The following is a 16,754-nucleotide window of genomic DNA, read 5'->3' as shown; positions in this document are numbered from 1 at the left end:
TCAATCTTCAGCTAACAAAGAGACATTTGCTGCTGCAGAAGTAGTAAAGAAGGATGTCGAGCAGTTGCTAATATTGTCCAAGATACCAATTCTGTTGTAACACACAACCTGGCCTCAAGCTTTCTTTCAGAAAGACTGAGTTCTCAAAAGTGTGGAAATTGCTTCCAAAAAAACCCCAGATCCTGGAGGTTTCCAAATCTTGGAAAGCTGAGGACGGTCCAGAGACAATGTGAGTATGTGTGTTAATAAACTGCCAATACACCAAATGGATCCAAGTAGCTGTAGTTGTGGTAGCCAAGTACCAGAGAAAGTCACGGAATGATACAGTGTACAAGCGTGCAGAAAGATTTCCTGTGAAACATATTTTGACCAACGAACTTGCATATCAAGTTGAGAATGGCAAAACATCATTTAGCATATGATATTCTGGTTAAAAATAGCATCACACAAAATCAATATGGCACCTATTCCCGTTGGCATCCTAGGAATGTTCTTGGTGTTATGACAATCAATTTTCTGAAAGAAAATGAATTGCTGGAAGGTTTGCTGGTGACAAACTGCTGGACAAGTCACTTGTACAAATAAAGCTCATAGTTTGATTTATTCTAGTGCAAGACCAAGTGCACAGGAGTAAGGAGGTAGGTGGTGCTTTTAGGCAGTATGGATTCAAAACATGGTGTAGGTTGTTTCATAAAGAGACATCCCCACGAGGGCAACACGCTGTTGGGTCTGCCTGTAGGGATTGGGCTTCCCAACCTGCCCAGCCTATGGAACTGGCTGCTGCTGAGGGAGGTGCTGAGGTTGCAGCTTATGGCCCAGTGCAGGCAGGTCACAGGGTCAGAAGGGACAGTTCAACATCACCTGGAAAAAGGAGAGGTGCAGTGGAAGTGTCTCCAGGAATGATTCTTGAGGTGAGGGCAAACTGGCCTTATTACTTTACAAAAGAAAAATGTGATTAATCTTGGACCCTGTGTGTGGGAGAAGATCGCTGATACATCCCCTTAAGCTAATAAAGGTATGATGAGAACTAGTGGTTGGAAGTTGGAATAAGCCAAATTGTTACTGAATACGAAATGCACCTTTTAGCAAACTAATTAATGATTGGAATGATTTATCAAGAGATGTGATGGACTCTTCATTACTGATGCCTTAAAGTCGACACTGCTGGATGTCATTCTGAGTGAAAGGCTGTAACGCAACAAGTGTTACGAAATTTCTGGTTGAGGGCTTTTAGCCCAAGGCCAGATCTTACCATCTTAGAATGTATAAATCCACGAAAATTCTCTCCAATTTATTGCAGATGCGCTGCCATTGCTGTGTAGTATAAATTAGATGTATGAGGTTGATCTTCAAAGGTTTGCTCGGAGTGACCTCAGGAAATTTATGAATATGTATAGAAAGTGGGGTGCCTAAAGCAGGGTTAAGGAAAGTTTTCCATTTTGCCTGTACCTCCTCCTGTGTGGGATCTACCCGAGATGAAAAAGATCAGTGAACTGCTGCTCTGGGGCTTTGCAGACCACGGATGTGGGTGGGCAGTGTGAACGTGTCCCCATGTGGGTGGAGATAGAGCCCGGGAGCAACGCAGAAAGCCATGGGCTGCCTGTGGGAAATGCCCCACAGCCACTGAGATGTGGAGACAGCTACTTGGGAGAACAGGCGTGGAAAGGACTCGCTTCCCGCAGGCTATTCACAGGGTTGCGACAGCCCTCGGGGAAGCTCAGAGTCCTGCCGCAGCCTTAATTTTCCCTTTTTTTGTTTTCCTTTTTATTCCTTTTTTTTTTAATTTATTTTTTATTTTTTTGGTAACTCGAGCGGTGTCAAGCTCCCAAAACCCCGCCAATTCTGCGGTAAAAAGAAACCGGTTTAAAAAAAAAAACCAAAAAAACCAACAAACCACAAAAACCAAAGCCAACCCAAAAAACCCAAACCCCCCACGACTTGTGCTCTAGCGGAACGCGCCGCTCCTGCGTGCCGCAGAGCTGCCGTGGCCCGGGCTGGCTGCGCGTGTGCGTGTGCGTGTGCGGGGTGCCGAGCCCGAGTGGGCGCGTGTTTGCGTGCCGCGTGTGCGCGGGGGAGGGCGGGGAGAGCGCGCGGGGCCCGCCCGCGCCGGGCAGCGCTGCCAGCGGGCTCCGCGCGTGGGCCAGGCGGGGCGCGCGTGGGGACGGCGCTCGGGCCGCGGCTGCCGCCGGCCTCCCCTGCCCGCCCATGGGCAGCGGCCGCAGCTCGCACCCCCCCCGCCGCGCCCGCCTCGGCGGCTCCACCTGGGGAAGGTGCCCGACCCACAGGCAGCCGACGCTGATGCCGTGAAGGGGGAGCTCGGTCCGGCCCCCGCCGCCGCACACTCTGCTCTGCCCCCGGCAGCGCAGCCTGCCCGGAGGCTTTGCCCGAGCCGGAGGAAGGGCGCAGGCGGCACCTCGCTCCCGCGGCGGGGGCTGCCCCGGATCCCGCGGAATGCGGCATTAGCACCCCCGCCCCGGCTCGGCACAGCTCCCCTCCTCCGCCTCCCCGGCTCTAGCGGGGGCTTTTTCCTCTTCGGCGTTTTCTGCCGGAGCATCCCTTCTTTTTTTTTTTTTTTTTTTTTTCCCTTTTCACCCTTTTGGAGGAGGAGGAGGAAGAGGGGGAAGGAAGGAGGTGTTCAATGAGGGCTGCTCGGCTCCCCCCCCCGCGCCTGAGAGGTGCTGTCCCTCCCTGAGCGGAGAGGGGGGGAGAGCTGCCGGGGAGGCAGAGGCAGGTCCCGCTCCCTTGCTGTGCCGCCGGGGAGAGCGGAGGAGGGTGGTGGGGAGCGTGTCTGTGTGTGCGTGGTGGTGGTTATTTATTTATTTATTGCTCCTGGTGGTTGCAGCTGGCAGACCTGGGAAGGAGTAGGCGCCATTGCCAGAAGGATTATTGCCAGGGGAGGGGAGGGGGGGGGGGGAAGAGAGAGGAGACCCCGAGGCTCCCGAGGAAGCGGAGAGAGGCAGATCTTTTCCTCCCGCCTTGGCTTCTGCCGCCGGGGGATGCGCCCAGACTGAGAGGGGCTCGGCTCTCTTCCGCCGCTCAGCCCGTTCCCCCACCCTCAGTTCTCCTCCTCCTCCTCCTCCCCATCCAGCAGCATGCATCCCTCTCCGCGGAGACCGGCCGCTGCCACCTCCAACCCTGCCATGCTACTGCTGCTCCTGTGCCTGGGCTGGGCGCCGCCGGGCTGGGGCTGGCCGCGGGGCAGCTCCCGGGGGGCGGCCGGGCTGCCCCCCAACGCCACCACGCCGATCTCCATCATGGGCTTGATGCCGCTCAGCCAGTCCGAGGAGGACCAGAAGAGCAGGATCGGCCGGGGAGTGCTGCCCGCCGTGCAGCTGGCCATGGATCAGATCCGCAACGAGTCCCTGCTCAACCCCTATTTCCTGGACCTGCGGCTCTACGACACGGAGGTAGGGACCGCCGCGGCCCCCGCGCCGCCGGGCGCAGGGGGAGGCGCCGCCGCCCAGTCCCGGGGCGCTGCGGGTACAGGGGCGCAAGGGCAGCGGGGACGCCCGGGCCGGGGCTGCGGCTGCCGGCGGGGCCGTGCGCGCCGCCTCCGGACCGCCTTGCCCGCCCGGCCCCGCGGGCTGCCGGCAGATGTGCGGGGACCGGCGGCGGAGGGGGAGGACGCGCAGCCGGCGGGCCGTATCCTGCCCTCCCGCTATTACCGGGAGCGGCTGCCCCGGCAGCTGGGGCTCGCCCCGCCGCCCCAGGAGCGCTCCTGTCCGGGAGCCGCCTGCAGCGCGGGGGTGGGCCCGGACGGCTGCCCGGGCGGCGGGGGTGCTTGGCGGCGGCGGCTGGGATCCGCTGCCCTTGGCACGCACGTACAGCGGTGGGAGGAAAGCTGCCTCGCCCGGCGAAGCCGCGGCCGCATCGCTCTGCCAGCCGCCACCCGCTCAGCAACAGATGCACGCCGGGCGCTCCGCTCGCTCCCCCGCTCCGCCAACGGGCTCACGCTGCCAACCCGGCTCATGCCATGCGGCGGCGGGACGCCAAGGGCAGCGAGCGCGGCCGTAGCTCGAGGAGGAGGCGGGGAGGCTCTCGCAGGGGTTCGCTGAGTTTCCCCCCGTCCCTGCCCTCCGGCGGGAGCGGCTGAGCGCTCGCCCGGGGGTGCGCGGCGGGCGGTGGCGGCGGGGCGCGGAGGCGCTCGCTTCTCGGGAAGAACTAAATTTGCAGTGCCGGTCCCCGCGGAGCGCCGCCAGCGCGGCGGGATGGCTGCCCCCGTTCCGGAGCGCTGCCTGCGCCCGGCCGTCAGCGCCGAGAGACGGGGGAGCTCCGCTGAGCGAGGAAACTCATTCCCTTCACCTGGGAGAGAGAGGCGGGGAGCGAGGCGAAGGGTTTGTCGAGTTGGTTGCCGCTACCACCCGCCCACAACTGCCTTCGGTTTTTGTCACAACTTCAGTAGCTGTGTGTTTGCGGAGGGTACGCGCGGCTCCGGTACCGGGGCTCCCCTGAAGATGGCAGTCGCTTCTTGTGTAATGCTGGCGGCCGGGGCTCGCTTCCAAGACAACCCCCGGTAAAGCAAGTGGCTGCTGAAAATCTTTCCCGGCTGTAATTTAAGGAAGCCCCTGTCTACTCCTCTTCGGTTCTCAGGGTCCGGGGGGAGCAAGCTGAGAGCAGCAATGACAGGCTGTACTGCTTCGTTACAGTGTTTCCGTCCCTGAAATGACTGCCGAAAGCCTCTCCTTCCAGGGTGGCCGCTTTTTATTGATACACATTTGTCGTAGTGGTTTTTCTTTTTTGCATTTCTCTGAGCAGAAATGCACGGAGGGCAATACTGCTGAAGATGTCACTTAGGAAGGAGCAGATTGCCATCCTTGTTGTGTTGTGTGAACAAGACTAGATACTGACAGGGAATACGGGGAAGATCAGCCTAGAGTAGCTGCTTGTTTCCTTAAAAAAAATGAATCTCAGGGAACTCTGCAATTGTAATGAAAAGAATTATGGGGGATTTTCTGAATGGCATTACTTGTCTCATGAAGTGAGATGCGTGTTAGGAAAAAAATCACAGTTCTCCTAATCCTGTTTTTGTGATGTTATTCTATATTAGTTCTTCCCTTGGACAGAATTATTGCAAAAATAACATGTGTATAGGAATTAGAGATGCCTAGTCAGGATGTCCCTTCTTCATACAGTAACATCTTAATCAATAAGGTGCTGCACTTTATTGCAGTCAAAATATTGTGACATTCTTAATAGAGATTTTGGGTTCTGAACTAGGTAGTGATCATTAAAATAATCAGGAAAAAAATTACCCTGTTTGTTCTGGAATGAGTATCAGTTTCTTAAAAACTGCATTTTTACTGTTTTGTACTCCAGGGACATAAGAAATCAGGGTCATGTTGCCAGCTTGCTGTGTTGCTTTGAATGCTTTTGAGCAATTAATAAATGGATGGTTATGGAATGCTAAGTCAGGCGAACATATGTATGTTTGGAGTACAGTTGGATCATTATTGCGTGCTTAGCAGTGACAAGTAAATAAGTTAGTGTCCATGAAGAGTACTAGATTGACTGCACCCAAACGGAATAGACTACTGCCTGGAATAGCCATTAAATACCTAATGGCAGCACAAACTTTTTCCCTCGGTTCAGACATTACCTTTTTCCTTTGGTGCACTTACAGTAAGGAGGATGGTAGCTGGCTCATTGTGCCCACTTGATTCTCAGCCTATTTTCTGAGGCTGCCAATAAATAGATATGCCCGAAGGGCCTGGATCCTTATCATTGCATAATCAGAGACCAGGGAGTAGTTCTCCCTCTCAGGGCTTCACAGGTGGTGCTTGTGACACTGCTGGCTCTTGAAAGAGAGAATGTAGAGCCTTGAACACATGGGATTTCTTTAATAGCTTGAGAAATAATTTTAGTGTATTTATAAATGGAAATGTATGGCAGTGATTTACTAACTCATGTATTCTCCCTTGTGTCTCTCCAAAATCCCTCGTTGTTGCAGTCTGATCCTTGTATTGCAATTCCCCGTAATGCTTTAACTAAGTGCTTGTGAAAAACAATAATGAAATAAGCAGACTAGATTGAAAAAAAAACCAAACCAAACCCCAAACTATTATGCATTCAGGTTAATTCTGTCAGGATTTAACTGAATATTCTGGCTGGTTTGATAGTTCTGGTTTGTTATAAGGAAGCATTATAATCCCTTTCTGACCAACCATCTGAAGAACTGCAGTGTGCCTTCTAAGGTCAGCTGCTGTTTGTGAGCACTTGAACTCATTAACCTTTGAGGATATGAGCAGCAGCTCTAGTGTTTCTCAAAGCATTTAAATTGAATTAAGCACTTAAGTACAATGTTTAGTTTATGTCTCAGTTGAGATTGTGTGAATTACATGTTTGTTATGAAATATGACCACAGGTTACATCACAAAATGCAAAGGCTTCTGTTTTGAGTATTTTTTTATCTTTAAATGTGCTTGGAGTGTGATCCTGATCCAGGCTATTTTGCTACTTCATGGGCATGTCTTTACCTATTTGGGCATTCCTATGCAGACTCAGCCAATAAACCAAAGCTAAAATGTGGGCATTTGCAGAACTCTGGTCTAAGTGACTTTACTTTGTGCTGTTCCTTCCAATGAGAGTGGGAGTCTCTCTCTAGATTTTTCTCTTGGGAAAAATTTCATAATTGTGTTATTTTAGAAACTAAAGAATTTACAAAGTGATCATCTCTAAAGAGTCTCATCCAAACCCTATTGAAATTAATGGCAGTAATGCACTGATTCCAGCGGCCCTTGGACCAAGTCCTAGAAGTTAGGGGTGCTTGATAGTTTATGGCTTCAGATCAACAACCATGATACAATAGTTCTTTTCTTTTTTTTTTTTCCATCCCTGTGATTGTAGCTCCAGTTGGTTAAAAAAGCAAGGAAATATTCGCAAGATAGTGAAAGAAAAACCTCTACAAACACTAGATATAGCGCAAAAAGCACATAAATCGGGAAAGATGATTTCAGTATAAGCACCCTGACACACATCTCTTGGAGGAAAAAAAGCCTAAAATAAAGGAATTAATCATTCTAGTGAAGCCTATTATCAATTTCAACAGTATTTGATTTGCATCTGGCAAAAACTGGCCATATAATAACTGGAGGAAGAAGCATTGTGGAAGAATGCAAGGGAAGTTAATAGAAGTTGGATATCTGTCCTTCTACATTGGGACATCTACCCTCAAGTAGGCACTGAATTTTCTGATTTCTTGTAGGAGCAGTTCTGCAAGTGGTACGCAGACAGTGTGAGTTTGTTTTGAATCTAGACATGCATAGTCAAAAAAGAATTTGTTTCTGAAGATCAAAGTGAGTGTTGACAAGCTAAAAAAAATAGTCTTTCTGAAGTAAGTGGAAAGTCTTTCTTCCACAAAGAGGAAAGAATATTTGTACTAGGGGGATGAGATTGTTTAATTTTCTCTAACTACAACAAATACCTTTGTGGTAATCGTGATATAATCTCATCTTTGTGAAATAATACATTCTAATACCTTTAAGTAGTGGGTTGCATAGAGAGGTGAGCTCTGGAAAATGCACAGGACTCCACAAAATCTGGAGGAAAAGGTGAGCTTATTGATATTTGATACATATTTGCCTTTTTCTATTCTGTAACTAAGTAATTTATCTGACAAGAAATTGCAGTCTAGGTGTAGTATGATTTTGTTTCCTTCTTCTTTTTTGCTAAAAAAGTGCATGTGTTTTCAGTAAAACTCTCAAAGCTTAAGAAAGGCCGTGCACTCATCTGAGTAATTCTTACCAGCTATTCTAAGTTTTAAAGGACCCTGAGCCCCCAAATAAAGATGCCTCTTCCAGAAAATCCAGTCATGAGTGGTGTCAACAAAATCCACTCATGTCTTGTCCCCGCAAGTGGAAGTAAGAGATCTATTCATTTTTGCTAAGTATGGAGAACACATTCTGGATACAGGAGAGCAGGTTTGTGTCAGTAGTACAGAATAAGGTGTCTGTCCACTGGAGCTCCACACGGTAATCCTCAGAGAAGGACAAACATCTGCTGGTTGCTGTCTGAAAAACTCCACCATTACTGTAACAGGGCTGAGCAAGGGCAGCCCCACCCCCTAAAGAAGTGCATGTGATGTGCTGGTTAGGCCCTCTGTCTTTGGAGGCATCGATCCAAGTCCCTCTAGCAGTCCCTGGATTTGCAAGAGGAAGCATGATGTACCAAAATCAGGTGGGGTCTCTGGGGGTGAGCCCTCTCATGTTTGTGAGTGCTCTGAGCACTATATTGTCTGGAGCCTTACTTTGCTCTCTGGAGGGCTCACAGTGGCACAGGTAAGGCAGTGTTGTGGTCATCTGAGGGTAACAGCTGAATACACGGGAGATGGCAGGGCCTGAAAGAGGGTCCAGTTTACAGCAGACAGAGCTGGCAGACTTGTTCTTGTATCGTCAGGTGAGCGTGTGTCTGGCATATGTTGAGCTAGTTGGGTAATTTCTTACCTTTAAATATTACCGAGTACTTGTGCTGTCTGATATTTGCAGAGAGCGAGGCATTAAAATGCACTACACTGCCTGTATGGTGACAGTCACTGTCTGCTCTGCTGGCGACACCCTGCTTGGAAGGGACATACTTCTTTAAATAGTCAGTGTCCCCTTTGACTTCCGCGTAGCATGACTCCGTTTACGACATAACCTTCTTTTGCTTTGGAGTTTTGTAAACTTGGAGGGAATAATCTAAAAGTTAAGTGTTTATGTTAATTCTGTGCTGGCTTCTCCGCTGATGTTAAGATGTGGGTGGGGAGAAGAGAGAAATCATGTATTCACTGCACCCACTCCTCTGGGTGCGGATCCCAGACCTGCAGAATGTATATCCTCTAAATATCTCTGCAAAGAGATTAAAGCCAGTTTCTGGCATATGTCTTGCAATTTCTTGTATAACTTATCCTATGCATACTGCAAAACACACTGTTATGGAATCTTTTGATTCAAATGCCAAACACGCTCCATCAGCACGGAAAAACCTATTTTTTGGAATAAATCTAGGAAGTAGTATCTATTTGCATTTGAAGAAAGAGTAGAAAACCCTGTCCTCTTATATGGTTACCAGCCAGAGTTAATTACTCAAGTTCATGGAAAAGATGGGGTGTAATATCCTGGTGATAGCTGTACCAAAAATATTTGCAACAGGAAAACAGAGAGGAAGGAGCTAGATGAGAGAGATTTAATGATGGCATTCACAAAGAAAGTTGTTGATACGCAATTTATATTGTTTTAATTAAATACATGTAACTGTTTGGAATGACATCATAAATAGCATTGCATGTCAAGGCTACAAGGCACAATCTTGCATTAATAATCTGAGTATGATGATAAATATCATTGCATATCAAATTTTCTTCTCTGCTTTCAATTTCATTGCTTTATGGATGTTTCCATGGCATGAGGCAGAAGAATAACACCTTTGAGCAAACTATAGAATCTGGGAATCAAGTAGGTCTTTCATGAAAACTCAAGTGGAGATGATTGCTATGACAGGAAAGGAGATTCTTTTCCTTGGGAAGGGTTGAACCATTGCATGCAGAGGCCTGGCTCAAGGAATCAAGTGGTGAAAGCTACCAGAGGAAAATCCCCCATGATTCCTTGTGACTGGGATTATTTTTGGGGCAGCTGGAGCTAGCAGAGATGTGTACTGAGATCAGTGAGCACAGCTATGACTCAATCTTGTGGAGATGTCTGTTAATACGCAGCAGCTCCATATATCCCAGGAAGCTTATTTCAAACTGGGATTCCAAACTGAGATGGTGCAGTGCACATACATCACATTTTTTCAAATTTATTTTTGTACCAGGAATCTTGGAACTAAACCAGTGACAGAGCCTCAAACTTCTCAGCAGCCAGATGCACTGTTCTCTGATTTGTGGGTCTAGCTGAGCTAGAAATGAGATTTGCAGTACCTTTGTGGTTCTTGGGCTCCAGCATTAATGGCCCAGTAGCCTGACTCCTGAAACAAGCTCATTCAGCTGCACCTTTACTATGACTTAAAGAAGGTGGTGCCTCTAAGAACAGGTGGAATGCGTTTTCAGTCACCCTGTGTCTCCCCTTGCCATGTTGCTGACACTTAGGGGATGCCTTCTTTGCTAAGCAGAGATTTCTCTACTTGCAAAAGCTTTTGCTGTGGGTAAGATCTGGATCTGGATTTGGGGACTGCTTGATACTGCCTGCTGAGTGGAAATAGGACATACTGACTATAAAACATTTTTTTAAATTTATTTTTTTCCCCTTGTGATGGAATAGCCATGTAATGTCATTGCTAAATCAGTGATTGATGCTCAATTTTTGTGCCATTAATTTTTCATTATCATCAGCCTTTACTTCTGACAATTTTATCCATAGTATTTTTCAAATAAGTTTGCTCAAATGTGAAGAGGAAAGCTAACAAGTTAAAGACAAATCTTCACCTTCTGCCTGAAAACTGTACTCACAAAGAATGAAGACTGTGGGGGCTAATTCAGCAGGGCTGTCCAAAGTGTTGCTACTGAGGCTTCTGAGAGATGAAGGCCCAGATAATGGACTAATTGCTTTAAAGTGAACATCATGACTTTGAGTGATAGGATTAGAAAACTTAGGTTCCTCACTATGGCCATGCTACTTTCCTTAAATAATTAATGAGTTCTAAGATCAAAGGACCATTAGAATTATCCACATTTTACAATACAGACCATGTATTTCAGCTGGGTATTTCTGCCCACTCTGCTGCAAGCTAGAATATGCACTTCAGAAAACCTTTCGATCTTGTCTTAAGGATCCCCCCAGTTCCTTGTCCCTGGACAACTTTGCTCTGTGGTTTGTTTGAAATCCTTTTAAAAGTCCATTGTTATTTCCAGCTTAAACTCTGCTGACCCTGCAGCCACTGAAGCTGTGAGAGTGGCAGCTCCAATTTTTTTTTTTACATCTACTGCCCTCCCTGCAATACCTTACCAGCTACAGGCTTGAGACATCACCAGCAAAAGAGGGGGGATCAAGACTTCCTGACTTTTATGGCTGTCTGGGGGATCCTCCCCTTGTATGAAGCACTCAGATGGATTGGATCGTGATGGAATCAGAAGACTTCTTCACTTTGTCAGATTGTCACACAGACTTTATGTGAAATCCTTGTATGCTTGCTTCTTTGCAAGCTGGGTCTGCCTGGCTCATGTGCTGTGTCACTGAGTAGATGCTTCTGCAGAACGTTTTTTGAATTCTTGGCTGAACTGATTTTCTTTTTACCTCCACCTTTTTTGTAAGACCCTTTTTGCCACAATGCCCATCAGAGGAACTTATTGTGTCTAAGTTATTTCCATTATCTCATTTTATTTATCAAATAAACACCACCACACATCTCTAAAAGAATCTATTTGTTGAATCTTTTATGTCCTTAAAGTAATTACGTGTTCTAATTTACCATTTACCTAGGGTAGTCCTCAGCTTCTGCTGCAGCTTCGTTGAACTACAGAATTATGTGAAGATTCATACACACAATAGGTGTCTAAGTAACCATTTTACATCGAAAACCTCCAGGGAGAAGTAGTAAGAAGCCCCTTTTGGGATGCTAATTAACTTCCTTTCCACTGTTTACTGCTCCTGTTTTCACAGGGAATTAAGTGTTTTTCTAGCAAAGAATAAATCTCTTTCTTTACTATCTTTACTGTATATGAAGGGACAATTTTTGAGAGACTAACACTTAGTGTGGTATAAAAGGCAGCATGTAACATTTTTCAAGCACTGCCATTCAGATGTGTACTTGTGTTTATCTTACCAGCACCGTGTAGGTATATTTTAGTATACAGATATAGTATAAAAATATCAAGCTCTGTGTTTTTGTGGGGTCTTCCATATGATTTTAAAGTACTCTAAAATCACTTTGGGTTTTGCTTTCTATTTTCCCCTGTGAATTTGGCAAGCCTGAAGTATTAATTATTTACAGGAGGTTGATCAAGAGAGAAAGCCAACTTCCTCTTATTTTCCCCATCCACTTTCTTTCTTTCTTGTAATTGTAAGCAGGACAAAATTCCATGTTGTTGGTGAGAATCTAATCTGGAGGGATGTGCTAGTGGCAGCAAGACTTTGTGTGATGTAGCAAAATAAATTAAGTTCCAATAGCTGCCTATATATAAAGTGATACAGAAAGTTTTGCATCTTTAAACTTGGCCAAGCTCCCCTCTGCTCCTCATTTTTTGCTGTGAAGCATGCTAATAGTGTCTGCTATGACATAACTTTTTTACTTTATTTTTTATTAAGACTTTCTAGTTAGGTCCCTGGACTAAAGATTTGCTTTCCAAAAGCACAGAGTGATTTGCATTTTCTGTCAACAACAGTGGGAATTGCTGAATGCTCAGCACTTTAGAAAGCCAGCCCACCTATGAAAATGCAATGCTTCTATGAGGAGGAGACCTAGAATTGCCACTTTTAATTAAGAACAAAGGCACTCATCTTTACTTGCTTTACAGTTTCAAATTGCCTGGTGGAATAAAATGCTGATTTCACTCAGCCTTTGGGATAGAAATCCTTTCAGGATCAATGGCAGTATTAAATATCTTTTTAAATTAAATTATTACATCTCAAGGATCTTGCAGTTGAGAAATTTGCAAGGTATGGGTATTTTTAAAAAAACAATCAAAAATTAGTCGTTTCTATAATTAACAGTTCTCTGAAAATGGTGTGTTTGACCTTGGCAAAAATAACAGCTTGTATGAAGTAAACAAAAGGAGTGACATGGTGGGAGTACTGTGTCCCTAGGGCCTTGTTACTGAAGGCAGGTCTCTATGCCTGGCATAATTATGTCACTGGTGGGTTTCAGGAGGTCTTATCTCAATGTCAGCAGAAGCCCTTGCTGAAGTTACAGCAGCAAACATCTTTTTTTACCAGATCTAAAAAAAGTTATTTCATTAAAAGAGGATAGTTTACCAAGGGGTAGAAAGTGGGTTTTCCTTAACTGTTCAAAAGTTTGGTATTATTAGAAATCATTCTTTCATCCACTATAGAGCAAGTTACAGATTAAGCCACCTCTGAACATTAAACTAGATAGAATGAATTGCTGATTTCGTGAGGGTTTTTTGGGGTTTTTTTTGTTTTTTTTCTCAGCATTTTATGTATTCTTGTGTGTTTCTTCTCAGTCTTTTGCAGTTTGTCATCTTCATTCTCAAAATGCTGCCACTAGAATTTCATCTATTACTTCAGGAGTAATCTCACCGTATACACTAGTAATTTTATCTCTTTTCTTCAAGCCTTCTGTTCAGAATGGAGGAAATTAATTTGATCTCTGTGTGTTGCACTGCTGGGAAAGAGGGAGAGGAGGTAGAGAGATTTTCAGCCTACACACAAGGAGTGAGACACTAGGGTTTGAGGCAAAACTAAATTCTCATTTTCTCTCTCAAAGTGAACCTCTCCAGCTGCAAGCAAATCTAGTGAGACTTGGCAGGACAGGTGGATGTAGATAGCCTGTGCATTTGGATGGTGCTATAGGAGGTAAATCATTTTATCTGGATAGCAGCCACTTAAAAAGCTGGGACATGTTACAGCAGATGGTAGTGTCTTGATAGTGAAGCTGCTCTTGGCAGTAGGTAGAGGCTTGGTCTCACTGTCAGAACAGGAGTTGCCATCCACAATAAATTTGTTGGTTTCCAGTGCATTACCAAGGCTTCTTAGGAAAGAAGAGTGCTCTGTATTGTAATTACACCGAGCGATTAAGCAACAAGAGCAGAGACACGTGGGAACAGAAAGGGTGAATGATAACCTGCTTTGAAAAAAACTAACATGTGAGGCTGGGATTAGAACATCCTATAAATGTTAATGGGTGTTACTCAAGGGGGAGGAAGCTGTGTGTGGGAGGCGTGAGGTGACATATAGCTTAAATATATAGCCAGCCTTTAACACAGTTAATACAGTCTATAATCAAGCTTTTACATGAACTAATAACTGTTTAAGTGATTTACAGTTCAGAAATACTGATCAGGGGATTGAGAACTGAATTTTAAATGCTATAAAATTAGAGGATAATGTGGCAAGGAGGACAACACTGAAAAGATCACTCCTTTTGCCTTTAGAAAGTATTGGCTATGGACAACACATTTATGCCAGGTGTTAGGGGTTTTTTCTATTTTTAAGTTCTTGGGAATTGTGCTTCTACAAGGGAGCACAATTCCTCCTACAGTTTCCCCTTACTGAATATTACTCAGTTTGTGTGGAGCTCACAAAGGAGATGCCAACAGTGAGTCATCTGGTCACCAGCTCTGTCCTAAGTTTTCAGCTAAATCTTAGAAAAGCTACTTTAATGTACTGAACAACAGTGATTGATGTTTGGTAATACCCCCCAGAACAGTATGGAAGGCAGTGTTTAAAGTCAAATGACCTTCTTTTTCTAACACTGAAATCAAGTTTCAAAGTTAGTGCTGTTTCAAAGGCTTCACATTTGAGAAATGTATGTAAGATGCAGTGAGTTGATTTATCATCTTAAAATTTCACCACTGTTATATTTTAGTAATAAATTTTGAGGGTATTGGGCAAACTCACTTGAAAGACTCTATCTTCAAATGTGTAATGATGCCTTAAGTTTTAGCTTTCCTATTTTTCATATTCTGTGGTGCCTAGGTGTGTAGTTTTGAGCTTCATAATAAGTGTTAGTGAGCTCTCTTGACGGAGTAGGTAGACAAAACAATTCCTTTTCTATCTTGATACCAAGGACAATTGTTACAAGTTTCAGGCCCAAAACCATAAACAACAGTGGACTAAAGAGAGAAAACAAGAAGGATGTGATTTCATAACCTGAAGCAGTGATCAGACAATTAACCCCAATATGCAGATGGACCAAAGCTTATAGCAATGTGAGACCTAATGACCAGTTGTCCATTTTGTGACCATTTTTAGGTCTATCTTGGGTGTAGCCCTGGCCAGGCTCTTGTACTGCCCAAGGTGTATCCTTTAAGGCCTTTCAATAAATACCTACTTTATTCTTTACTCTGTCTAGCCTCTGTTCTAGGTCAGCCTTCTCAAGGCATCAGTAACAGAGGTTAGTTATGTGCTTGCGTAGGTATTCAGCCTCAGGAGATGCTATTCTGAAAATTAAGATTATACCTGTATGATCAACCATGAGCATGGCAAATATAGCTATTTTATTCATAAAAACAAAAACACAACATCTTGTTTTGATGCAAGTTTTACAGGATTAGTTAGCAATAAAAATACTATGTAAGAAACAATTGTCTGGTTAGATAATTAAATATTTCTGTCAAGAAACATATTTTCAGAACACCAGTGACAGGAGGCTGCTCTAGTTCATAATCTTGTTTGCTCCTTTGCCAGGCACAGGTTAAATGCAGCAATGCTGAGGCACACAGAAGTTGCACCAGAAGAGAATAAGATTGGTCTAGGTTGAAGCTGATCATGAATCTATAGAATAAGGTGATGCTCCCTTAAATGTGTGTCCATCCATATGGTGCTGACAGTTATTTCATCACCTCTGATTCGCCTTTGCCCTCTCATGAATTTAAAGGCACTGGCTAAGCATAAGGGGTTCAGTGAAGGGTGGTGGCAGATTTGTGTCTTTTTGAATGCTTAAGAGGGTATTGGATAGTCAAACCACATTTTTTTTTGTTGCCTACCTGTGAGCCAAAGCTATGACTCAATGGAGCCTCATGTTCTCACTTAGCTGGTGAGAAGATTTGGGCATAGGAAGAAGACCTTAGCTGCTGAGGTTTGGCAGCAGGAATGCCTGCTCTCATCTCTTCTCTTCTTCATTAGTGTAGTCAATGCTGAAATGATGCTGGTAAGGAAGGCTGGTCCAAGGACTATTCACCAACAAAATCCCATTTAAGCCCATTTAAGAAAGGTATTAAATGGGATTTAAGCAATATCTTGGCCTATACTGGCCCTCTGCTCAGGGAAGAATTTCATCTTAAGTTAAAAAAAAAAGTCTTTAAAATTATGTTTTCAGTAATCACATTATAGAATCATAAGGCATTGGAATGGAAAATACCTATTAAGTCATTGTGTTAAATTGTTGCTGTGCAGTCTGTGCTATGAGAGCATGCTTCCTACTTAGTATTGTGCCGAGACAACGTGTTAAATTTCTCGGTTTAGGAAATACCCATAATAAAATTTGATCTTCCTGCATTTGATTTGACCATAGCCTTGTACAGGAAGAAAACCAGTATCTCCTTCCCCACACGAAGGGCTCCACACAGCCTTGCTGCTTTCTGACTATGGGCAATGGTGATGAAAAACCACAAAGATTATGAAAAAGTTATTTCCTTCACCCTAAGCAAGGGTATTTCTATTTCACCTTGTGTTTGTGTGCAAGAATGCATTGAGCTCCTTTCTTGTCCATCCACTTGCACAGGTGCATTGGCAGAAGGGTCTCTGTGGACAATTAGTGATTAATTGAGTGTGTCTCCTGCTTGGAGCCATTTGCTGGGCCCAAGGTAGACTGTTTTTGTTTTTTTATACATTATTATTTCATTCATTTTAATTTACTTCCATGCCCTCGTGTCATGTGACATATATATTGTAATTATAAATTAGAATGTTTATGGCTAGAATTTATGTGGAGATTTTCTGTAAAAACTTCTTAGTTGCACGTCAGTTTCAGAATAATTTGTTGACCTGGAACACCGTGTTTTTAAAATTAAAATTAGACAAGCTACCCTTACTTTCTGCAGCAAACTAATGCTTTCTTTTTAAAAAAAAATGTCAGCCATTCACAAAATAAATTGCCAGGCTCTGAACATATAATTTCAAATTTGATTTATACCAAATTAACCTTCTGCTTATGAGCCCTTCCAT

General features: G+C 44.8%; 1 protein-coding gene across 3 annotated transcripts in view; it reads left to right on the top strand.

The window, feature by feature from the left end:
- The first annotated feature begins 2,287 nt into the window (after window positions 1-2,287).
- Window positions 2,288-16,754, top strand: part of GABBR2 (gamma-aminobutyric acid type B receptor subunit 2) — a 454,308-nt gene continuing 439,841 nt past the window's right edge. The window contains exons 1-2 of one of the 3 annotated variants that reach the window (XM_086895763.1): window positions 2,288-2,675; window positions 3,092-3,407. In XM_086895763.1, the coding sequence (XP_086751889.1) occupies window positions 3,093-3,407 (315 nt within the window). In that variant the 5' untranslated portion in view covers window positions 2,288-2,675; window position 3,092. Of the gene's footprint in view, window positions 2,676-3,088; window positions 3,408-16,754 lie in introns of all 3 variants that reach the window. The other 2 variants (XM_086895781.1, XM_086895774.1) reach the window with 2 other exon arrangements.

Source organism: Cyanistes caeruleus, chromosome 1, assembly GCF_971803275.1.
Source record: "Cyanistes caeruleus chromosome 1, bCyaCae1.hap1.1, whole genome shotgun sequence".
Taxonomy (NCBI): domain Eukaryota; kingdom Metazoa; phylum Chordata; class Aves; order Passeriformes; family Paridae; genus Cyanistes; species Cyanistes caeruleus.
This window is presented reverse-complemented; position numbering and strand designations above follow the sequence as displayed.